This window comes from Dromiciops gliroides, chromosome 4 (genome assembly GCF_019393635.1).
Source record: "Dromiciops gliroides isolate mDroGli1 chromosome 4, mDroGli1.pri, whole genome shotgun sequence".
Taxonomy (NCBI): Eukaryota; Metazoa; Chordata; class Mammalia; order Microbiotheria; family Microbiotheriidae; genus Dromiciops; species Dromiciops gliroides.
The window spans coordinates 144,129,711-144,153,135 of NC_057864.1; the positions used below are offsets into that span (position 1 = coordinate 144,129,711).

At 37.5% G+C, this 23,425-nt stretch overlaps 1 protein-coding gene across 3 annotated transcripts in view; it reads right to left on the reverse strand.

Moving 5' to 3' along the window:
* Positions 1-16,557: 16,557 nt before the first annotated feature.
* Positions 16,558-23,425, reverse strand: part of GGPS1 (geranylgeranyl diphosphate synthase 1) — a 48,117-nt gene continuing 41,249 nt past the window's right edge. The window contains exon 2 of one of the 3 annotated variants that reach the window (XM_043964043.1): positions 16,558-18,241. In XM_043964043.1, coding sequence (XP_043819978.1) covers positions 17,483-18,220 — 738 coding nt within the window. In that variant the 5' untranslated portion in view covers positions 18,221-18,241 and the 3' untranslated portion in view covers positions 16,558-17,482. The remainder of the gene's footprint in view (positions 18,242-23,425) is intronic. The other 2 variants (XM_043964042.1, XM_043964041.1) reach the window with 2 other exon arrangements.

The window sequence follows — 23,425 nt, forward strand, 5'->3', positions numbered from 1 at the left end:
TACTTATGTTCACATTGGTATCCTTCCCTAATAAAAGTGCACCTGCCTTGGTGGCAGGGACTATTTCATTTTTTTCTTGCCTAGTACAGTGCCTGGTACTCAAGTGTATGTAAAGTACTTCGCAAACTTTGAAGTGCTTTATAAATGTTAGCTATTATTATTAACAACGAATATTTATTGCATGATGTTCAAGGAAGGGAATGCTTTAGGAATAAGACTGGCAACTATGGAGGTTAGAGAGGGGAGAGATCAATTAGCAGGTTAGTGCAATAGTTCATGTGATGAGGGTCTGAAATAGGGTGATGACTTGTGAGTACAGAAAAAGGGACTGATGTGTAGAGTAAAAGCAACATGGTGTGGCAACTAATTAGATATGGGAGAGACTGGCTAGGCTGCAAACTTGGGTGAGTAGGATGATTATGGTGTTCTCAAAATAGAGGTGGGTTTGGGAGGGAAAGATAAATTCAGTTTTGGACTCGGTGATTTTGAGATGCTTCTTGGACATCCATATCCATATCCATAGGCAGTTGTTGCAGGACTGGCTCTCAGGAGAGAATAGGACTGGATAGATATAGAAATAGATATAGATAAATGTGAGAGTTATTGGAATCGCTCGATGAACATTTATTAAGTACCCACTGTATGCCAAACGCTATGCTAAGTGCTTCGTAGATAATAAAGAGGTAAAAGATAGTCCCTACTCTCAAGAGGCTCACAATCTAATGTTATATCTAATGGTATAATGATCATTTGATCATTGAATCCATGGAATTTGATGTCACCAAATGAAGATTATATAAAGAGAAGTGTGTAGAGAGAAGAGGGCCCTGAATAGAGCCTTGAGGTATATGCATAGTTAGGTGACGGGACATATCTAATGGTCCAGCAGAGAATACCTAGAAGGAACAGCCAGACAGGTGGAAGGAGAACCAAGGGAAGAGACTATCTAAGAGAAGTTGGCTAATGTGTCAAATGCAGTGCACGGGCTAAGAATAATGAGGGCAGATAAAAGGCAACTGATTTAGCAATCAAGAGATCATTGGTGGCCTTGGAAAGAACAGGAAGCCTGATGGCATAGGACTGAGAAGTCAGAGGTAAGAAATTGGAGGCCAGGAAAAGAAAGAATTTTTTTCTAGTTGTTTAGCCATAAAAAGGAAAGAAAACTATATTTCAAAAACTTGAGGGCATAATACTGTCAAGTAGGAAATGTTTGCAGTTTCAGGAAAGGAGCCAGGAGAAAAAGAGACAGACCAACTGACATACAGATAGGATGATACATGGGGTAACTTTGGAGTTGAAAGAGGGGATGGGAATAAGTAGAATTGCTTCATTTGAGCAAGAAAGAGGGCTCTCGAGGCAGCTAGGTGGCGCAGTGGATAGAGCACCAGCCCTGGAGTCAGGAGGACCTGAGTTCAAATCCGGCCTCAGACACTTGACACTTACTAGCTGTGTGACCCTGGGCAAGTCACTCAACCCCAATTGCCTCACTAAAAAAACAAAAACCAAACAAACCAAAAAAAACAACAAGAAGAAGAAAGAGGGCTCTTTTGGGGGTAGTTAGGTGGTGCAGTGGATAAAGCACTGGCCTTGGATTCAGGAGGACCTGAGTTCAAATCCAACCTCAGACACTTGACACTTACTAGCTGTGTGACCCTGAGCAAGTCACTTAACCCTCATTGACCTGCAAAAAAAAAAAAAGAAAGAAAGAAAGAAAGAAAAGAAAAGAAAGAGGGCTATTTCTTCTTCAAGACTTAAATGGAGTAGAAAGGAGAGTGAATTTGTGGGGATTTGAGTTGAAGAATTAGAAAGAGGCAGCTCATGATGGATGAACTCACTTTTCTTACTACAGTCTTACCAGGCTCCAAATCACAGTGTCTCCACTCTGGTCTCACAGGAACCTTGGACTCTGCCCTGACATCATCCTAGATTCCGAGAGGTGAGGTTTCATCTTATTTTGCTTGGAATCAGGCATCTATACTTACTTCCTAGTTATCTTCACATCATGCTGAGGGTTTTCTCTCTCTCTCTCTCTCTCTCTCTCTCTCTCTCTCTCTCTCTCTCTCTCTACTTTCTAGCTTCCCTTAGGTGTTGTTTTTCCAGATTAGAATGTAAGCTCCTTGAGGCCAGGGGCTGTTTTACTTTTTGGTACCTGTATTTTCAGGCTCAATGCTTGATGACAAAGTGCTTAATAAACACATGATTGCCTATCTATTTATTTAATTCATCCCTTTTGTCATTTTTTGCAAGAACAATAATATTCCATTATATTGGTGTAACCATAATTTCTTCATTTGTTCATTCCCCAGTTGATAGGCATACTATTGTGAAACTGACAAACATTAACAACCTGAAAAGAGGATAATTTGACACTATAAAACTCATTAGATAGATCTTGTTTTTTAAAGGATAGATTACATTTCACATCATACTTTCAACAACACCCTATTTATCTGTGTTCCCTCCTGAATTTGCTTGTTCTCTTATTTGCATATTTTAAATAACATTTCATCAATATCTTTTCTTTTTATATCACCTCCATTTCCCAGTGTATCTTTACCTTAACTATAATATCGCTTATAACAAATATTTTTTAAAAGTTCAGCAAAGACAACTCCACAATGAAAAAAAATCTGACATTGTTTGCATTTTCAATCATAGTTTTCCACTTCTGCAAAGAAGTGGAGGAAAGTGCCTTGTCATATGACTTTTTGAAAGACAAGCTGGCTCATTATGATTTCATAGCATTCAGTTTTGATTATGTTGATGTTGTTGGTGGTGTTTTTTTCATTTGTATTGTTACAGGCATCATGTTTTTTGTTTTCCTGATGGAGCTCACTCCATTTCCATCCTTTTATATAAATTTCTTCATGTGTCATTGTATTCATCATTTTCTTCTCTTTTTTTTAAGATCATGTCTCTCTGGCTGAAGAGTGAGGAGGAAGAGTAGGCTGCAGAGATAGTGGATTTGGTAACATGCTTTTCTATGTAGTAAATTGATTATGATTTGATTGATTATAGATTGATTGTGGATCAGTTAATTGATTGACTATGAATCAGTTCTCAGAATCAAGGACTTTGAACCACCTCAGAAGGGGAAAATGAATGTATCAGGAATGAAAAAAGAATCAAAGTAAATACTTTTAAAAATCCAGCACTAGGGCTCCTTCCCTCACCAAACAAGGTAGAACTGATGACAAGATAAAGGAACCACCAGAGAATCAAACAATAAACACTATGGTAGAGGCAAAGCTTATAAGAGACACAACACAGGGGGCAGTTAGGTGGTGCAATGGATAAAGCACTGGCCCTGAATTCAGGAGGACCTGAGTTCAAATCCAGCTTCAGACACTTGACACTTACTAGCTGTGCGACCCTGAGCAAATCACTTAACCCTCATTGCCCTTCAAAAAACAAAACAAAAAACCGCAGAAATGAGACACAACACAACCAGCCATGGCAGCACCTCCAGGTTGGGCATTGGTCCAGCAGTGGGCCTAGATCTTCTTCAGCATCAAACCATTCAGGAACATCCAGGACCCCCTGAAGCTCCTACTCTAATAGTTCCTGCAGATCTCCAAGTTCCTTATGGGTAGACATGACAATAGACATCAATTCCCATTCCAAATAGAAACCACCTCAAAAGGATGAGAAGGAATGGAAGAGATAAAGTCCTTCACCAAAACCCACCCAAGTACTGTTAGAAATCTTGCTAGGAATATGACTAAGGATTGTATCATGGGAATATTTTCCAACAATGAGAAAATGAAAATGATATGCCTGTGGAAAGGATGTACTTTACCTATTGAAGGTTCTGTGTGGAGTCTGAGAACCCAGGTGAAGCTAGAGGGCATTGAAACACATGAATGAAGGATAGATTGATGGTTAGGAAATAAAAGCCTTTCCAGTGCTGGGCCCCTGGCCCAGGGACCCCACCTAGGCATTTTGGCCCACACAAAAGGATGTTGCTACCATCTCCAACATGGCATCGCTCACCTCAGCACATGACTAGAAGGTGCTGCTCTTGTAGATGCAGATTTCCTGTTTCCCACAACCATTCCAGCTCCATTTCTTCCCAATAAAGAAGGTGCTATTTTATTTATTTATTTTTAAAGCAATAAACATTTTTTTAATCACAATAAATATTTATTGAATTGAATAGTTCAAGATTTGAATCATATCTTTATCTCATGTTATTCTCCAAGATAATCATATTCAATGCCTTCATTTTTAAAAAATTTTTTTTTTTTTAGTGAGGCAATTGGGGTTAAGTGACTTGCCCAGGGTCACACAGCTAGTAAGTATCAAGTGTCTGAGGCCGGATTTGAACTCAGGTACTCCTGACTCCAGGGCCGGTGCTCTGTCCACTGCACCATCTAGCTGCCCCCAATGCCTTCATTTTTAAAAAATAAAAGTATTTTATTATTTTCCAGTTACATGTAGAGATAGTTTTCAGCATTTGTTTATATAAGATTTCCCCATTTCAAATTTTCCTCCCTCCCTCTCCCCCTCCCCCTCCCCTAGACATCAGGCAATCCGATATAGGTGTTATATATATATATGTGTGTGTGTGTGTGTATACACACACACATATACACACACATATATACACATATATACATACACACATATACACACATATATATACATACATATACGTAACAATATTAAACATATTTCTGCATCAGTCATGCTATAAGAGAAGAATCAGAGCAATAAGGAAAAACCTCAAATTAGAAAAACAACAGCACCAAAAACAAAAGAAATAGTATGGTTCAATCAGCATTCATATTCTGCAGTTCTTTTTTTTTTTTTTTCTGGATTTGGAGAGCCTTTTCCATCATGAGTCCCCTGGAACTAAACTTTTTGACATCAATTTTTTTTTTAAGTTTGTGTTCCAACTTCTCTTCCTCCCTCCCCTCCCACACCCACCCCATGTACTCAAACAATTCAACATAAATTATACATGAGTAGTCACGGAAAACAATTCTACATTATCTAGGTTGTGAGAGAAAACAGATAAAAACAAAACTTAAGATTAAGGAATTGTCCAAAAAAAAATGTGCTTCAGTCTGTTTTCAGATACCATCAGTTCTTTCTCTGTAGGTAGACTTCAATTTTCATAAGTTCTTCAGAGTTATAAGTAATAAACATTTTTATTTAGAGTTTTGGGTTCTAATTTTTGTACCTCATTCCCTCCCTCCCCTGCTGCTTCCCTGAGGCAGTACGTAATCAGATATAGGTTATACATGTACAATTATATAAAACATTACCATATTAATAATTTTGTATGAGAAAATTTGAATGAGGAAAAATGAAAGAAAGTGAAAAATAGCATGCTTCAGTCTGTGTTCTGTCAATATCTTTGGAGGTGGATAGCATGTTTCATCAGTAGTCCTTTGGGATTTTCTTGGATCATTGTATTGTTGAGAATAGTTGTCATTCACAGTTCTTCATCAAACAATATTGCTGTTTCTGTGCACAATGTTCTCTTGGTTCTGCTCACTTAACTATACATCAGTTCATGCAAGTCTTTCCAGGCCTTTCTGAAATCATCCTGATTGTCATTTCTTATAGAACAATAATATCCCATCACCCTCATATACCACAACTTGTTTAGCCAATCCCCAATTGATGAACATTCCTTTGATTTCCAATTCTTAGCCACTTCAAAAAGAGTTGCTATAAATATTTTTGTACAAATAGGTAAAAGCTGCTATTTTAAATTAGAAACAAATTTTATCAAACACAAAGGAGAGAGTCTCATACCAGTGGGCTTTGAGACTAGGGTTACACAAACAATATTGTAGCATTCATACTAAGGTGGAGGTCAAGGAGGGAATAAAGAAATGGGAATCAAGCATTGGCTAGCAAAGGCTCAGAGCATTGACTATCTTCTTGCTCTTAAAGGCTTCTAGAGAGCACATTAAGACATTTCTCAAGACTGGATTTTGGCTGTAAGAATGTTGTAATAAGGCTCTCAATAGAAAGCTCAGATCTTACCAACTTTGGAGAAAACCAGAAAACAAGCAGAGTCAGACCAGGCAAGGAGAGGATGAATATGTTAAAACTTGCCTGCCCCAAACTTCCACCTTTTTTTTTGTAAACTTCTCCTTCGGAATACTTCGACAAGTATGGTGACCTAATGTTTGCTTATTGGTCATCTGATTCATTAAGAAAAGAGGACATGAGCTCAAAATCAGTGAGCAACTCACTCCATGTCCATTTTAGTTTCTGTTAGACCTGGAATCAGTCTGTTTGCTTGCTTGCTCATTTGTTTGTTTGTTTTTTCTCTGGATTTTGGGGTCAAAATACTCTGGGAAGGGGGCAGCTAGGTGGCACAGTGGATAGAGCACTGGCCCTGGAGTCAGGAGGACCTGAGTTCAAATCTGGCCTCAGACACTTGACTCTTACTCGCTGTGTGACCCTGGGCAAGTCACTTAACCCCATTTGCCTCACAAAATAAAAATATGGGGTGGCTAGGTGGTGCAGTGGATAAAGCACCGGCCCTGGATTCAGGAGTTCCTGAGTTCAAATCTGGCCTCAGACACTTGACACTTACTAGCTGTGTGACCTTGGGCAAGTCACTTAAGCCCCATTGCCCTGCCAAAAAAAAAAAAAAAAAAGAAATCTTTGGGGCAGCTAGGTGGCTCAGTGGATAGAGCACTGGCCCTGGAGTCAGGAGGACCTGAGTTCAAATCCGGCCTCAGACACTTAACACTAGCTGTGTGACCCTGGGCAAGTCACTTAACCCCAATTGCCTCACTAAAAAAAAAAAAAAGAAAGAAAGAAAAGAAAAATACTCTGGGAAGGAGTACATATTTTTTTATTTCACCCCTTTTACTCATTGATGTAAATGATTTTTTAAAAACCCATATACCTGATTCTTTTTTTTTTTAAACACACACCTGAGTGCCCTCTTCTCTCAGAAATTGGTAAGCAGGTTGTGTGCCAGCCCCTGGGAGCTGCCTCACCAAGGTTCCAGGCCTTTGGGGCTGTAGCTCCTTGAGAAGCTTAGAAGGTTAATTTTGTAAGATGTAAATTGCATGCTTGCTTTTTATTGTATAATTAGTACTAGAATATTTCTTTTTCTCTTTACAGAATTTTAGGTAATGTTGTGTTTAATTTTTGTTGTTTACAATGGAAAAAATTGTATTAAATAAATTTCTAGAGTTGAAAAAAGCAAAACAAAAAAGATAGGGTCTCCCAATTTTACCCAGGCTGGAAGTGCGGGGGTCACTTATAGGCTTGGTCCCACTCCCATCAAAGCATGAATTCCATCTGGACACTAAATCACTGCAGCTCAGCACTTGAGCTCACAAGATCCACTAGCCTCAGGCTCCCTGATGATGATGATGAGGATAAGCTAACATTTCTATAGTGCTTACTATGTGCCAGGCATTGTGCTAAATGCTTTGCAATTATTGTCTAATTTGATTCTTACAATAACCTTGGAAGGAAAGTACTATTATTCAATCCATTTTACAGATGAGGAAACTGAGGCAAACAGAAATTAAGTGACTTGACCAGGGTCACACAGCTAGTAAATGTCTGGTAGCAGGGATTACAAATGTAAAGTACCAAACCGGCTTATTCATAACTTCTTATAGGATGGTAATATTCCATTAAATTCCTATACCACAACTGGTTAAGCCATTCTTGAAATAATGGACATCTATCTACTTTGTTTCTGATTCTTTGCTACTACCAAAAAAAGTATTGTTATAAATACTTAGGTGTATATGGGGCCTTTATTTTTTATTGTTGACCTCCTTTAGGTTATGTGCCTAGAAACAATCTCTGAATCAAAGGGTATGGACATTTTAGTTTCATTTTCTTAAGTCTCTTTTTTACCACTCTGATTTTCTCAAAAGCAATATTTGGGGGCAGCTAGGTGGCGCTGTGGATAAAGCACTGGCCCTGGATTCAGGAGGACCTGAGTTCAAATCCAGTCTCAGATACTTGACACTACCCGTGTGACCTTGGGCAAGTAACTTAACCCTCATTGCCCCCCCCCCCCAAAGCAATATTTGGAAATAATTTAGTTTAAAATCCATTTTCCCATTGTTAGATATTGTTTAGTTTTGTAGGAAGTTTATACATTGGCATATGCTATTTTTCTTTGCTTTCTGCAAAATTTTTTTGGGGTCACTTCTCATTGATGGAGAGTAAACCAAGGAATACTGAACAGAATTCTTGCCTATAATGAGCTAAGCTTTGGCTGCTTGCAGTATTTTCTCTTTGCTCCAGAAGCTTGATAGCATGTTGCATAAGTTTCTGGTGAAGTTAAACCCTGAACATCTTGTGGATTTTTTTTTTTTTTACACTTGACAACTTCTCCTCTAGGTCTAATACTTTCAGGCAATTTTATGTTTTCCAAGAAAATTTGTATTCAAGATTTTAATTTTATCATTTCCCTCCTTAAAAGGCCAAAAATTCTTAGGTTGTTTCTCTAAGTACTGTTTTCCAGGTCAATTAAATTCTTTTTTTAATCTCTTATGTTGTTCCAATGATTTGTTTTACTTTAATATTTCTTGCTGTGTCGTTAAAATTTTATTTCCATTTCCCTCTCCTGTCCCCTCCACAGTGTCCACAGCATTGTGAAGGTGTTCCAGTTTTGGCTTTAAGCTATCATTTTTTCTTTTGAGTGTTTCACTATGATTTCTATATTCAGGGAAGCTAGGTGGCATAGTGGATAGAGCACTGGCCCTGGATTCAGGAGGACCTGAGTTCAAATCCTGCATCAGACACTTAACACTTACTAGCTGTGTGACCCTGGGCAAGTCACTTAACCCCAATTGCCTCACAAAAAAACAAACAAACAAAACAAAACAAAAGATTTCTATATTCACTTGTGTCTCAAGTTCTTTTATTAGGGCTTCTAACTACTTCTTGTGGTAATTCCATTTTCTTTTCTGGAGCTCTAGTTGTTGTAGGTCTATTTATCTGGAGTTTTCCTCTATTATTCTTTTTTCATATATAGCTGATATATTTATTTTTTAATTTAGTATTTTTCACCAATTACATGTAAAAACAATTTTTAACATTCATTTTTAAAACTTGTGTTCCAAATTATCTCCCTTCCTTCCTCCCTCCCCCCACTTTGAGAAGGCAAGCAATTCTATATAGGTTATACATGTGTAGTCATGCAAAACATTTCTATATTAGTCATGTTGTAAAAGAAAACAGACCAAAAAAACTTCAAGAAAAATAAAGTAAAAAAAAATATGCTTCAATCTATATTCAGACACCACCAGTTCTTTCTCTGGGGATGGATGACATTTTCCATCATAAGCGCTTCAGAGTTGTCTTAGATTATTGTATTGCTGAGAATAGCTAAGTCATTCACAGCTGATCATATATTAAAAAAATAATAATAAACATTTTTAGGACAGCTAGGTGGCGCAGTGGATAAAGCACCGGCCCTGGATTCAGGAGGACCTGAGTTCAAATCCAACCTCGGACACTTAACACTTACTAGCTGTGTGACCCTGGGCAAGTCACTTAACTTTCATTGCCCACCCCCCAAAAAATAATAAATAATTTTATTTAAAGTTTTGAATTCCAAATTTTACCACTTCTTCCTACCCCATCTCCCAACCAGGAAGATATAAACATATACAGAGTAGATGGAAGGTCCTCTGGGAGTAGAAAGCATTAGTAGCTGGGGTAGGAAGGGGCCAGGGAACAGAACCAAGAATGTCCTGAAGTTGATAAATTTGACTGGAAAGTTATTGCAATAGTCAATACAAGGTAATGTGACCCTCAACCCCCTCCCCCCCATTTGATCTGTCTACCCTGCTTACTATTGTCCTATATCTTTCCTATCTTTAGTGGCTAAACTCTTAGAGGAAAACTACAATAGCTGCTTCCACTTCCTTTCCTCTCACTCTCTTGGATGACAGGAAGGATAAGTTGTTGGTGCCCTCAACAGTAAAAGAGAAGTTTGGAAGACATTTTTGGGAAAGATGATGGGTTCTATTTTGGACATGTTGCATCAAATTTGTTGTTCAGTCATTTCAGTTATGTCCAAGTCTTCACGATGCCATTTGGGGTTTTCTTGGCAAAGATACTATAGTAGTTTACCATTTCCGTCTCCAGCCCATTTTTACAGATGAGGAAACTGAGGCAAATAGGGTTAAGTGACTTGCCCAGGGTCACATAGCCAGTGTGTTTGTTTTTTTGTTTGTTTATTTGTTTTTTGAGGGGCAATGAGGGTTAAGTGACTTGCCTAGGGTCACACAGCTAGTAACTGTTAAGTGTCTGAGGGCGGCTTTGAATGAGAATCCTCCTGAATCCAGGGCCAGTGCTTTAGCCACTGAGCCACCTAGCTGTCCCACCAGTAAGTGTCTGAAGCCAGATTTGAGCTCAGGAAGATGAGTCTTCCTGACTCAGGTGCTCTATCCATTAGTATTACCTAGGGCTTCCAATTAGAAATGTCCAAAAGGCAGTTGGTGAGATGGGATTGGTATTCTGGAGAGAGACAGTGTAAGTCTCTTTTGAGGCTTAATCTGGTGGCAAGTGATACTGCTTTGTCTTGTAATGCCCCAGAAGGCCTGCCTCAATGGAAGAAGTAGCAGTCAGAGTTTGAAGCCTTGCCAGGATACCGGAGTATTTTCATTGCCCTAAAGAAGCCTTTGATAGGCAAAAGATGGAATAGATCATGTCCTCAGAGGATGTCAGGGGAAAATGTCAATAAGAAAAAAAAAATATTTGTCTGAAGAGACGGATGTGGATACATAGGGAACTCATTTTAGATTTTTTAAAGGAAATATACAGAAGATGAAGCAACCTGCAGTGTAGGAGGGATATGAGGAAGAGTATCTGTTTTGCTTGATAATACATATTTGTTACAAGGGCTTTTTCGCCCCTGCTTGGGATCGGACTGGAAAGGTGGGAAGATAAAGGTAAATAGGGATAGGAGAAGAATTAAAAAAAACAAAGAAAGGAATCCTTGAGACATCTTTGACATATTTTTATTTTATTTTATTTGCAGGGCAATGAGGGTTAAGTGACTTGCCCAGGGTGACACAGCTAGAAAGTGTCAAGTGTCTGAGGCCATTGTCAGTGATATTTGAAAAATAATGGAAAAATGAGAGAAGTACCACAAGATTGGAGAAGGGAAAATGCCATGATTTGAAAAAAAAGAAAGGAAGGAGGAAAGAAAGTCTGAAAACTACAGGCCAGTGAGCTTGACTTCAATTCTTGGAATAATTCTAACACAGACCATTAAAGAGATGGTGGTTACAAAGTCTGCATGGTTTCATAAGTATAGGTCATGCCAAACTCATCCCATTTCCATTTTTTTGAATTACTAATCAAATAGATGAAAGGAATGCTGCGGGTATAGTCTACCTATATTTTAGCAAAGTATCTCGTACATTTTTGTAAAGTATCTCATACTATTCCCATAGAGAAGATGGAGAGTTATGGATTAGATTAGTTATGGATGAGAATATAATCAAAATGATAACTGGTTGGACAGTCAGTCTTAAAATGTAGTTAATAACAGTTCATTTTCAGTGAAACTGGATGTCTTTTGTGGAATACTCAAGGAATCTGTGCTTGGACCTATGCTGTTTAACACTTTCAACTTGGATAAAGACACAGATGGTATGCTCAACAAATTTGTAGAACACACAGTGCTAGGAGGAAGAGCTAACACTGGATGATAGGATACCAAAGGATCTTGATAGGTTAGAGCATTGGGCTGAATCCAAACAGTACAAATAAATCTATATTATAAGTATAACATGGGTAAGGCATTCACAGCAATTAACCTAAAAAAATTTTTATGTGTTTTTTAGCTGACTACAAGTTTGATACAAGTCAGCTGTGTTACATGGTCACCAAAAAAGGTAATAGAATATTGGTCTTCATTCAGAGAGGCATAGTTTCTAGGATAGGGAGGTGATATAATGCCACTGTGTGGGAGCAGAATACAGGTTTCCTCAGATTGTGTTCAGTTCTGGGTGTCATAGTTTAAGGTGGGTATCGATGAGCTAGAAAGTACTTTTAAAAAGGTCAGCCAGGATAATGTAGGACCTTGAGTCCATGTCATAGAAAGATCAGTTGAAAGAACTTGGAATGTTTGGTCTAAAAAAGAGAAAGGTACTAGGGAGGATGGAAGAGACATAATAGCTATTTCAAGTATCTGAAGGGTTTAATTTGATTGGTTCCAGAGGGCAGAACTGGGAACAGTGGAAAGAAGTTGCAAAGAGGCATATTTAGGTTTGATGTCAAGAAATGCTGCCTAAAAAAGAAGAAGTGGGAAGGGCATGTCGCAGAAGGTTAAACTTTGGTTGAGACTTGAATGAAGCTAGGGAAACGTATGTTGTCTGTGTGTATGTAACTCCCAGCTATCTTTATCCTTAAATATTTGAATGATAATCATATGTAAGACTTGTCTAATTCTTTTTGGCTCCAGGCAACAGAATTAAGATCAAGGAGAAGCATATTTTGGCTCAGTACGAGGAAGAACATGATAATGATTGTATCTGCTCTCAGATGTAAAGGGGTGTTTCATAAGGTAGTGAGTTCCCTGTCACTTGAGTTATATAAGTAGAGGTGGAATGACCACTTGCCAGGAATTCCATAGAGTGTATTATTGCCTGGTGTGGTAGACTGGACTGATATTTCCAAAGATCCCTTCCACCTTGATAATTCTGTGACTATTCAGGTGAAATGGATTAGAGGAACAGAAGCAATCCTTTTTGCTTATTTATTTTAAAACAATAATAAACATTTTTATTTACAAAAAAAAAAAAAAAAAGAAATGCTGCCTGACAGTTTTCTGATAAAGAAACCAAAGCTATCTATTCCCATATGAAAAAATGCTCCAAATCTCTAATGATTAGAGAGATGCAAATTAAAACAACTCTGAGGTACCACCTGACACCTATCAGATTGGCTAAAATGACAAAAAAGGAAAATAATAAACGTTGGAGAAGCTGTGGGAAAATTGGAACACTAATGCATTGTTGGTGGAGCTGTGAACTGATCCAACCATTCTGGAGAGCAATTTGGAAAGTTGTGCATACCCTTTGACCCAGCAATACCACTTTTGGGTCTTTTTCCCAAAGAAATCATAGCTACGCTTTATGTGGAGGCAAGGAATTGGAAGTTGAAGGGATGCCCATCAATTGGGGAATGGCTGGACAAGTTGTGGTATATTAATACAATGGAATACTATTGTGCTGTATGAAACGATGAGCAGGAGGAGTTCAGAGAAACCTGGAGGGTCTTGCGCGGGCTGATGATGAGTGAGATGAGCAGAACCAGAAGAACATTGTACACAGTATCATCAACATTGAGTGTTGATCTACTGTGATGGACTATATTCTTCTCACCAATGCAATGGCACAGAAGAGTTCCAGGGAACTCATGATAGAAGAGGATCTCCAAATCCAGGAAAAAAAAAAAAAAGAACTGTGGAGTAGATGCTGAATAAACCATACTATTTCTTTTGTTTTTGGTGCTGATGTTTTTTTATTTTGAGGTTTTTCGTCATTGCTCTGATTTTTCTCTTATAACATGAGTAATGCAGAAATGTTTAATGTTATTATGTGTATACACACACACACACACGCGCACACACACACACACACACATACTGGCTAGTTCTGACAGGACTTCAACTTGGCCATGAGTGACATATTGGTGACTGACCCGTTTTATGTTCAAGAATGATACAAAGCGGGGGCGGCTAGGTGGCGCAGTGGATAAGTACCGGCCCTGGATTCAGGAGTACCTGAGTTCAAATCCGGCCTCAGACACTTGACAATTACTAGCTGTGTGACCCTGGGCAAGTCACTTAACCCCCATTGTCCCACCAAAAAACAAAACAAAAACAAAAAAGAATGATACAAAGTAGGGGGGCAGCTAGATGGCGCAATGGATAAGCACCGGCCCTGGATTCAGGAGTACCTGAGTTCAAATCCGGCCTCAGACACTTACTAGCTGTGTGACCCTGGGCAAGTCACTTAACCCAATTGCCTCACCAAAAAAAAAAAAAAAAAGAATGATACAAAGCAAGAATAACCACCACTCTTTAGAAGTGCATCAATCTGGGGTGAGATATATATATATAAAACCTATATCAGATTACCTGCTGTCTAGGGGAGGGGGGAGGGAGGGAGAAAAATCTGAAATTGGAAAGCTTGTATAAACAAAAGTTGAGAACCATCTTTACATGTAACGGGAGTCTGAAAATAAAAGCTGATCAAAGTCCTGAACTTTGGGGAAGGGTCTATAATTAGGAGATGGAAGAATGGCCAATCTAATAAAAAAAGGGAGCAGTTAGTGGTAGGCCACCTAGAATTATATACTTAAAAAATTTTTTTTTAAATTTTAGTGAGGCAATTGAGGTTAAGTGACTTGCCCAGGGTCACACAGCTAGTAAGTGTTGTGTCTGAGATCGGATTTGAACTCAGGTACTCCTGAATCCAGGGCCGGTGCTCTATCCACTGCGCCACCTAGCTGCCCCAATTATATACTTTTGATAGTTATAAAATGTTATAAACAGGAAAATACAGTCTGAGAAAAAAGCTATTGAATATCTCAACTAGATAGCACTTATAATCAAAATTTCAGTTTTAGAGTGATAGGGACAGAAGTCAGACTATAGCATGTTAAGGGGAAAGGGATGCTGAACAAATGGAAATAATAGCTATAGACAGATGGACAGAGGAATTTGGAAGAAAAAAAGTAAATAAATGTTTGATCAATAAGTTTCACGATCACCAATTGTGCATTGATAGAGACTGCATAAATAAATGGGAAATAACACTAAAGCCAAGAAAACATAATTATCTCAGTTTTTCATAAACCTGCTAATGGGACTAAAACCAAGTCAGACATGGTCTATGAATCAAGTCTACTAGTATCTCTCTGTTAGTTCTTATACTTTTCTAATGATTCCGAGGTCAGGAGTAGAAGTAGCTATGGAATTCATTATTACCTAATGTGAGAAACCGGTATTAAAAATTATTTTGCAAGACAATCTTCCCAAAACAAACCTAAGTCACGAATACACTTATGCTTCTGAGACAATAAATGTATCTAATTTTTCATAAAGCTTTAGAAATCAGTTATTTACCAGGTCATGTGTGTCAGAGTTGACCCTTCATCCTTTCTTAACAACTAATACCTTTCAGATTAAATTCAAGAAGTATCAGATAATGAGATTTTAAGACACACTAACCAAATGAGCTAATAAATGTAAAAATCCTTCTAGTGCTATGTCAGCGACTAACACCAACAACAATCTGTTAGTAGGAATCAATCATGCACCAGATTCAACATAGACTACTGAAATGATAGTCTAGTTTTCAAAGACAAGCTGATTCTTACAGTAAGAAAGAAAAAATAATCCTAACTGAAAAAACTCAAAGAGCAAGAAAATCTTGTCCACTCTATGAAATTAGGAAAGCAAATAAATGAGTTGTATAATCCAATTCAAGTTTCTAAAGCTGATCAAACATATTTTAAAACTGTTTTAGCTATAAATATAGTGTTTCTTTAAAAAAAAATCTTTTGGTCAGGTCAACTTTAAGAGCGTTTAAAAAAAACAGAATTTGGGATACTATAACAAACAACACTTTAAAAATGCATATTCTTGTTTAAGATAGTCATATGGTATTGGAAAACACCCGGAATTCATAAATATGCTGTTAAATAAACACATCCCTTTTAGCCAGTTAAAACAGCATACCAAAATTGCTTCTTAAATACTGATTAACCTACTGCCTGCTCCCTGCAATGGCTTCACCAGCACTTGCTTAATTAGCTTTGACAAATCAACAAAGGCATTTAAGTTTCCAATGTAATTACATAATTATTCTTGGAGAATATAAAAAGAAATTGTTGCTTTAAAATATAGTTATGTACCACTGAAATAATGAAATCAATATGTGAGAATTTTTTTAATGGATTAAAGTCAACAGCAAAATATTTTTTGTAGAAAAAAACTGGCATCTTTCCACTTAATGATTTTTAAATATACACACCTCCTTTAATTTAAACATTAAATCTCATTTATTCTTCCTTACCCCTTCTGTGGTTAAAGAAAAAAAAAGGGAGAAACGGAATTCTAAATATAATAGACAAAACGTTTCTGGTCTCTTAGAAAGAGGTAGATCTTTAGGGGCTCAAAAATACCTGTAATGGAACATCGATGTATGGTGAAGTGAGCAGAGCTGGGAGGACATTGTGCGTAGTGACAGCAGTATTGTTCGATGAGCAATTGTGAATGACTTAACTACTCTCAGCAGTGCAATGATCCAAGACAATCCCAAGGAACTAATGAGGAAGCTTACTATGCACCCCTATAGAAAGAACTGATAAAAAGAACACTTGTGGATTGTACATATATAACCTGGTTGTGATCTTGTGGAGGGGGGAGGAAAGGGAAGGAGGGAGGGAGAAAAATTTGGAACTCTAAATCTTATGAAAATGAATTTTGAAAACTACCCTTACATGTAACTGGAAAATAAAATAAATGTTTGTTGCTAAAAAAAAATACCTGTAATGGGCAAAAATATAAAACTCTAGCCTTTTTTTTTTTTTTGCTGCAGTTTAATGTATATGGTTTAAAAAACAATACAAAACAGATGATTGTCATTTGTTTTTGGTATAAAGCTGATTCTACAGTATTATTTTAAAAATTCAAACTCCACAAAAGTTGTTATTGCAGCCAATAATAAGGCAAGATACATGTGATCAAGCAGAATTTTAAGAAGTACTAATCCCATACTATACCATGTTGTGTTGGGAATAAAATCTACTAAAACCTTTGTTTTACAGACTAAGTAATTTCTAGCTATGTAGTCAACTTTAGATATTTTTTGAGCAAAGTAAACATCTTAAGGCAGATATACATATATGTATGTATATACACATACATATTCACACACATATATATGTAAATATATTATATATACACACACACCCCTAAACACAAAGTCCAATATCCATCCTGTAGCAGCAAATAACCATGATTTTTTTTTTATTGGAGGTTTCTTTATGATCATCATTACAATGGAAAATTCAAAGTATTTTAAAAATTATTACAGCACTGTGGAAAATAGTGGGATAAAAATTCAATCCAGAGAGGCTGAATTCCTCTTTATTGACAAGAATGAGACATTCACAGCAATAGTCTAAGTTCTTTCATAAAATCTGACCACAAGACAGAGATTTTATAATTTTTCCATACATCACTAATCCAAATCTGGTGTTTCTTGACCCATTTAATTTTGTGCCTCGATGGGCAATTAAGAGAAAAAAATCAACTGCTTTTTGTAATTGCCTCACTGTACCTATGACCATCAGGGACTGAACAGAGTAATACTTCATTTATGTCATTATTCATCCAATGATTTTTGAAGGCTAGTAGCTTGGTTAACATTTTAAATTGGTGACAGATGAACTGAGCAAAAGTTCTGGCCAAAGTGAGCCACCAAGCTAATAATAGGTTTTAAAACTATCAATTTTCTTCTTTGAACATCTTACTTAAATGTTTAATGAGAGCTACCAACTCAGGATTTCCACCAAGTGTTTCAATTTGTTTATAGGCTTCAGATTCAAGCTCCCTAAGAGTATTACGAGTATATTCAAATGAACCTACATTCTCAAGATAATGTACACAGTATTTTTTAATATCTATGTTTTCTGTCCTTTGGCGTAAGATATTCTGAACCTGAGTGCTTTCAGGTCTAGACCAAATAGCATGAATAGTAGGAAATGAAAACTTGCCCTCAGTTAGATCTTCACAAAAACTTTTGTTCTCACTATATTCTTTGGAGTGTAGATTAGCATAATCATCCCTAATTTGGAAAAAGAGACCAAGTGTATTAAGGAGTGGCTTTAAATCTTCTTTATAGTTGGAGAACAACTGCATAAGACCTACTGCTAATCCAAACAGTCCACCTGTCTTCTGCAGCACCATAGCTTTATACTCTTCTTCAGTGGGACATGTGTAATTATCCCTCCAATAAATATCTAAGCCTTGTCCCTGATGAAGTTCTAGGAGTTGTCGGGTAAAGAGCTTTACTGCATCTGGATGATTAAGAGTTAAGACTTTCTCCAGACCAAGGAAATATACATAATTGGCAGAATTGATTACAGATGGAATTCCATATATGCTGTGAGCAACAGGAAAGCCACGTCGTAGTTTTGAGTTGTCTTCAATGTCATCAATAAGTAAACTGGCATTATGTAACATCTCTGTAACTTCAATGATAATCTATTCAAAGAAAAGAAAGAATGAACTAAATTTTAATATTTTAAAGAAGCACACAATTAACAACCATGTAATGTAATACTCCAATTTTATACTTCCATATTTCACCTTCTATCCCAGATTAAAAGTACAGAAAATTGGGGCAGCTAAGTGGCGTAGTGGATAGAGCACTGGCCCTGGAGTCGGGAGGACCTGGGTTTGGATCTGACCTCAGACACCTAATACTAGCTGTGTGACCCTGGGCAAGTCACTTAACCCCGATTGCCTCACACGTACACACAAAAAAGTACAGAAAATTTCAACTATTGTGCAACAGGTATAAGGAACACATCTAGGTACTTGTAACTAGAAAGTTTTTTTTAACACTAGTATTTTAAAATAATATCCAGTGACATTTTAGATCCATTCGACTTCCTAGATATTCATTAAACTCACAAATATTTAAGTTTATCAAAAAATAATAGCTAACATTTATAGAGAACTTATTACGTGCCTGACAATGTGCTAAGTGCTTTACTATTATTATTTTATTTGAACCTCACAACAATCCTGGGAGGTAGGTGCTATTATTATCCCCAGTTTACAGATGAGGAAACTGAGACAAACAAAGTTAAGTGACTTGCCCAGGGTTATCCACTGTGCCACCTAGCTTCTTCTTGATCTGTAATAAGAACATGTCTTTCATGTATGAAGCCCACCAGGACATTTAGATTAAATTTTAACTTCTGCATTTTGATCATCTATTTAGCAACCTAAAGCCAAACTATGACACAGACCCCACACTGACTGACTGGAGAAACATCTTCATTCTTCTCAGGTCCCTGATAGTCTCCTCTGACCATAATCTCCTATTCCTCCATTTTTTTTACTCCCCTACTCCTACTCAAACTGCTTTTCACCCTCATTGACCTCTGGTTTCTTAACCCTTTTTTGCTCTTCCAGTTTACCATCTGCTTTAAGGGCTATACTTACCTTCCTACCCTGTCTTGACCACTGTAAGGCACTTTAGTAGATTTGACTGATACCACCCCAGAATCTCTTGCTCCCTTAAAGTTCTAACATACCTGCTAATCTGATTAATGTTTATCAACAGTTTTTTTCTGTTTATCAGACTGCTGGTGAACAAAGTCATGAAACTACCCTGCTTATGTCCATTAGCCTTTTGAGCTCAACCTCAGCAGAGACCTATTTGGAATTATTGTATTTAACTCTTGCTTTCCTATCCCGTTTTACTTAGCACCTTTTAAGCCTTTCCCACCCTTCTCAAATGCCCACCTTTGCTCTTACCATCAGTAGATGACCACTATGACTACTATTTCTGCTTTAGGATTATGTAGACATAGGGTTAGAGTTGAAAGGGCATAATACAATTTTCTCATTTTATAGATGAATAAACAGTACCAAATTAAAGGACTTGCTCATGGTAACACAAGTTACCTTGCCACAAAGCCAAGATTCAAACCCTGATCCTCTGATTCAAAGACTGTAATCTGAGTTCTCTGGATACTCTTCTCCTAAAGAGTTGACTTCACATCTTTTTCCACTTTCCCCAGAGGAAGAGTAGATTCTTCAGGGGTCAAGAACACCTGTATTTATGATCTTGTACCTCCCTGTATATTTTAAGACCATATTCTATTATATCCCTTTCCCCTACCTCCCTTTTTTCTACATATAAACTTGCTCAGGTTTTACTCATTCTAAAAAAAACCCCAAAGCCCTTTGACCCTTCTTTCTTCATGAGCTACTGTCCTTCCTTTCTTCTCCCTTTCACTTTTAAAATTTGTTGGAAAAGGAATCGATAATTGTCACCTCTCCTTCACACCTCCTTAGCATTTCATAATTTGGATTCTACTCCTATCAAACTATTAAAATTACTCTCAGGGGATCAATGACTTTCTGATTGGTGATTATGACATTTTCTTCTATGTTCTTAGTACCCTGGCCTTTTCTGCAATATGACACTGCTGACAACAGTTGTTTCTTTGTTTCTTTCTTTTTTTAAAATGGGTGCTTGTCTTTATTTTATTTTATTTTTTTGGTTTGTTTTTTTTGGAAGGGCAATGAGGGTTAAGTGACTTGCCCAGGGTCACACAGCTAGTAAGTGTCAAGTGTCTGAGGCCACATTTGAAGTAAGGTCCTTCTGAATCCAGGGCAGGTGCTTTATCCACTGTGCCACCTAGCTGCCCCCACAACTGTTGTTTCTTGAAGCTCTCTTTCTCTGCTCTCCAAAAGGGATACTGCTCTCCTTTGTCCTTCTTTTACAAACATTCTTTTCCTTCACTGCCTTCTTGTCTTTTTCTACTTAAGAAGCAGGTTAAACTACAGTATGTTCTTTTCTCTTTTCCTGCCATTTGGTAGTCCGTAATGTGTGAAATTCCTAGTTCATCTACATTGTATTTCTGTTGGAAATATCTAATTGCTCTAAACTTGTAAGCAATCAACCTAGCCAACTACAATTTCTTTTGATTTTTGTGTGGAGATTTTAAAAAAATCATTCATTGCATGCTGTATTCCTATTCTTAGAATGAGATCATGATTTTTTCTGTTTTTGTGTATAATATACAGAGCTGGATAGATACTGTGAATAGAACCTTTCAGTGTTTGTTCTCAGGAGTCCACTTAACATTCTACACAATAGTACTTGCGTTGTATTCTGTGCTTACATTGATCCTGTATTTCCTTTAGCTCTCTACTTAGAAGAATTACTACCTTTTATAATGTGCAGTTGGCTATTTCTATGAAAGTGAAATAAATTTACCTCTCCCAAGCAAATTAAAAAAAAACAACTAGCATTTTCCTGAAGGCTCTGACTTCTTTCCACCTTTCTTCTGTCTCTAGACTCATTCCCTTAATATTCTCATGACCCACAAAGTTGAAGCTGTCATCTCTCTACATAGGGCCACCAAAGCTATTGTCTCTACTTCCAACTCTGCTGAAATCCAGGTCCTCACTTCTAAGTGCCTACATGACATTTCCATCTATAGGTGTGTCCTACTGGTATCTCAGATCTATATATCCCAAACCGAACTGTCAGTCAGTCAATAAGCATTTATTAGGGGCCACTACATGCCAGTCACCATGCAAAACACTGAGGATATAAAAAGCAGCAAAATACAGTCCCTAGCCTCTGGGAGATCATTGCCCAAACCAATTCATAACTTCTCTATTTCTCTTCATGGTAACCTCATGCTTTCAAGTCACCCAAGCTAGATCCTCACTCTGTTCCAAAAGGAACAGAATGGAGAGGAGTGTCTGAAGATCATTGTATGTGGAGATGACACGTGTGTGTAAGACGAGTCTAAGGACTGGAGAAAGGAAATATGATGGACACAATTTGAGTGAGGATCTAATACAGAAAAAAAACACCCCATAAGTTATACTGTCATGAGAGCAAACTAGAAAACACCTAGATAAGAATAAGAAAATAGAGTAGTAGTTAAGGAAAGGGATCACAAACCTGGATTGGAGGAATGACAGAGCAAAGATGGGGAACTTCAATTATGAATATATCTGCTTCAGCAATTTATCTCTGTAAAACAGAGAGCTTGATAAATTCCTTGGTTTGCTATGAATTTAAGGCTTCAAAAAGTCAGAAGGAAAACTGCTCTTCCAAGCACTATGGAACTGACTGCTGAAATAGAAATTATGGGAACTTTAGGAGGACATGAAACCTCCATCACAGAATTTCTGACAGAAAAAAGGGGAAACCAAACAAAGTTCAGTGGCTACCTAGTTTGGGGATCAAAGTTTTCAAAGGGTTCAGAGAAGTATCCTATGGGTCATATCAGTTCCAAAGGGATGAGAAACTCCTAAGAATGAAATTCCAAATCTACAGACAAAATCAATTCTGGTAAGGATGAAAAGAATGCAGTAACTAAAGGAGATTCCACCCATGAAAGCTGATTTGAAAAATCATGGATATAAGACAGAAGCAACAGCATGTAACAGATGATGAAAATTAAAAAAGAGACATGACCCTATAATAAGATTATTGCCAAAAGCATCAGAGTGAGTACTTTTCTCCTTAAGTTATGTTGGGAGCAAGGGGAGGGGATCAGAAAAATAGGACTGCTGTTTGGGGTGTTTGGAATAACATAAAACAGAAAAGATAGAACTGTTCAAATTTAATTTTGCTTTATTGTTCTTTGTTAAGGAGAATGATCATTGACCGAAAGAGATAGAAGGGAAAATGATTAACAGGAAGTTGTCGTAACCCAGGATAGGTCAGGAGGTAAAAGTGTACCTTTTTGCTTTCCTTAAATTACTAGAAGGCATGCTTATATTTGCAAATGACAAAAAGTTGGTGGGTATAGCTAATATGTGGGATGAGTTGGGGTCCCAAAGGGTCTTGATTCATTGGACTTGATAGGGCACATCTAAAAAGATGAAATGTCACTGTACAAACTGGAGATAGAGTGACTCCACAGTTGTTCTGGAAAAGATATGACCATTTCTGTAGACTAAAAGCTCGATGTGAACCAACAGTGTGATGTGGAAATCAAAAAAGTCCAGGCTACACTGAGAGGGCATCTCCTAGGACAGTTTCTAGAATGAGGGAGTGGATATCCTGCTGTATTTTGCCCTTATCAGACAACATCCTGAAACTGGTCTCAGCTCTTGGCCCTGCATGGGAGGTAGAGTATGCTAGAGAGGATGTCCATTAGTATGGTGAAAGGAAGAGAATCCAGGAATGAAAGGTCAACCAGCTGAAGGAAAGGGGATGTTTAACCTAGTGAAGACTAAAGGGGGTCATGCCAGTTATCTTTGATTATCCGAAGAGATGACTTATAGAAGAGGATTTTGCTTGGCTACAAAAAATAGACCTAGAAGAATCGGGTAGAAGTTGCTGAGAGGCAGATTTCAGGTAGAAATATGGTTCAACTTCCTAACAATTAGATATGTCCAAAAGCAGAATGGGTTGCTTCAGGGAGCAGCAGGTTCTTGCTCACTGGAAGCCTTGACACAAAGGCTGGATGACTTTTTGGTAATGCAATTATAGAAGATTCTAATTTAGTCCAAGTTGAACTAGATGTCACCTGAGTTTCCTCTTCATTCAGGTTCTATTTTGTTTTTCTTTACTCAGCACCTAATACTTTATACATACTAGGTGTGACAGATTAAAGTCCTTTCTCTTTCTAGTCTCTCTTTTCAGTCTCATTTCACCTTCTTCTTCTTCACTCATTCTAT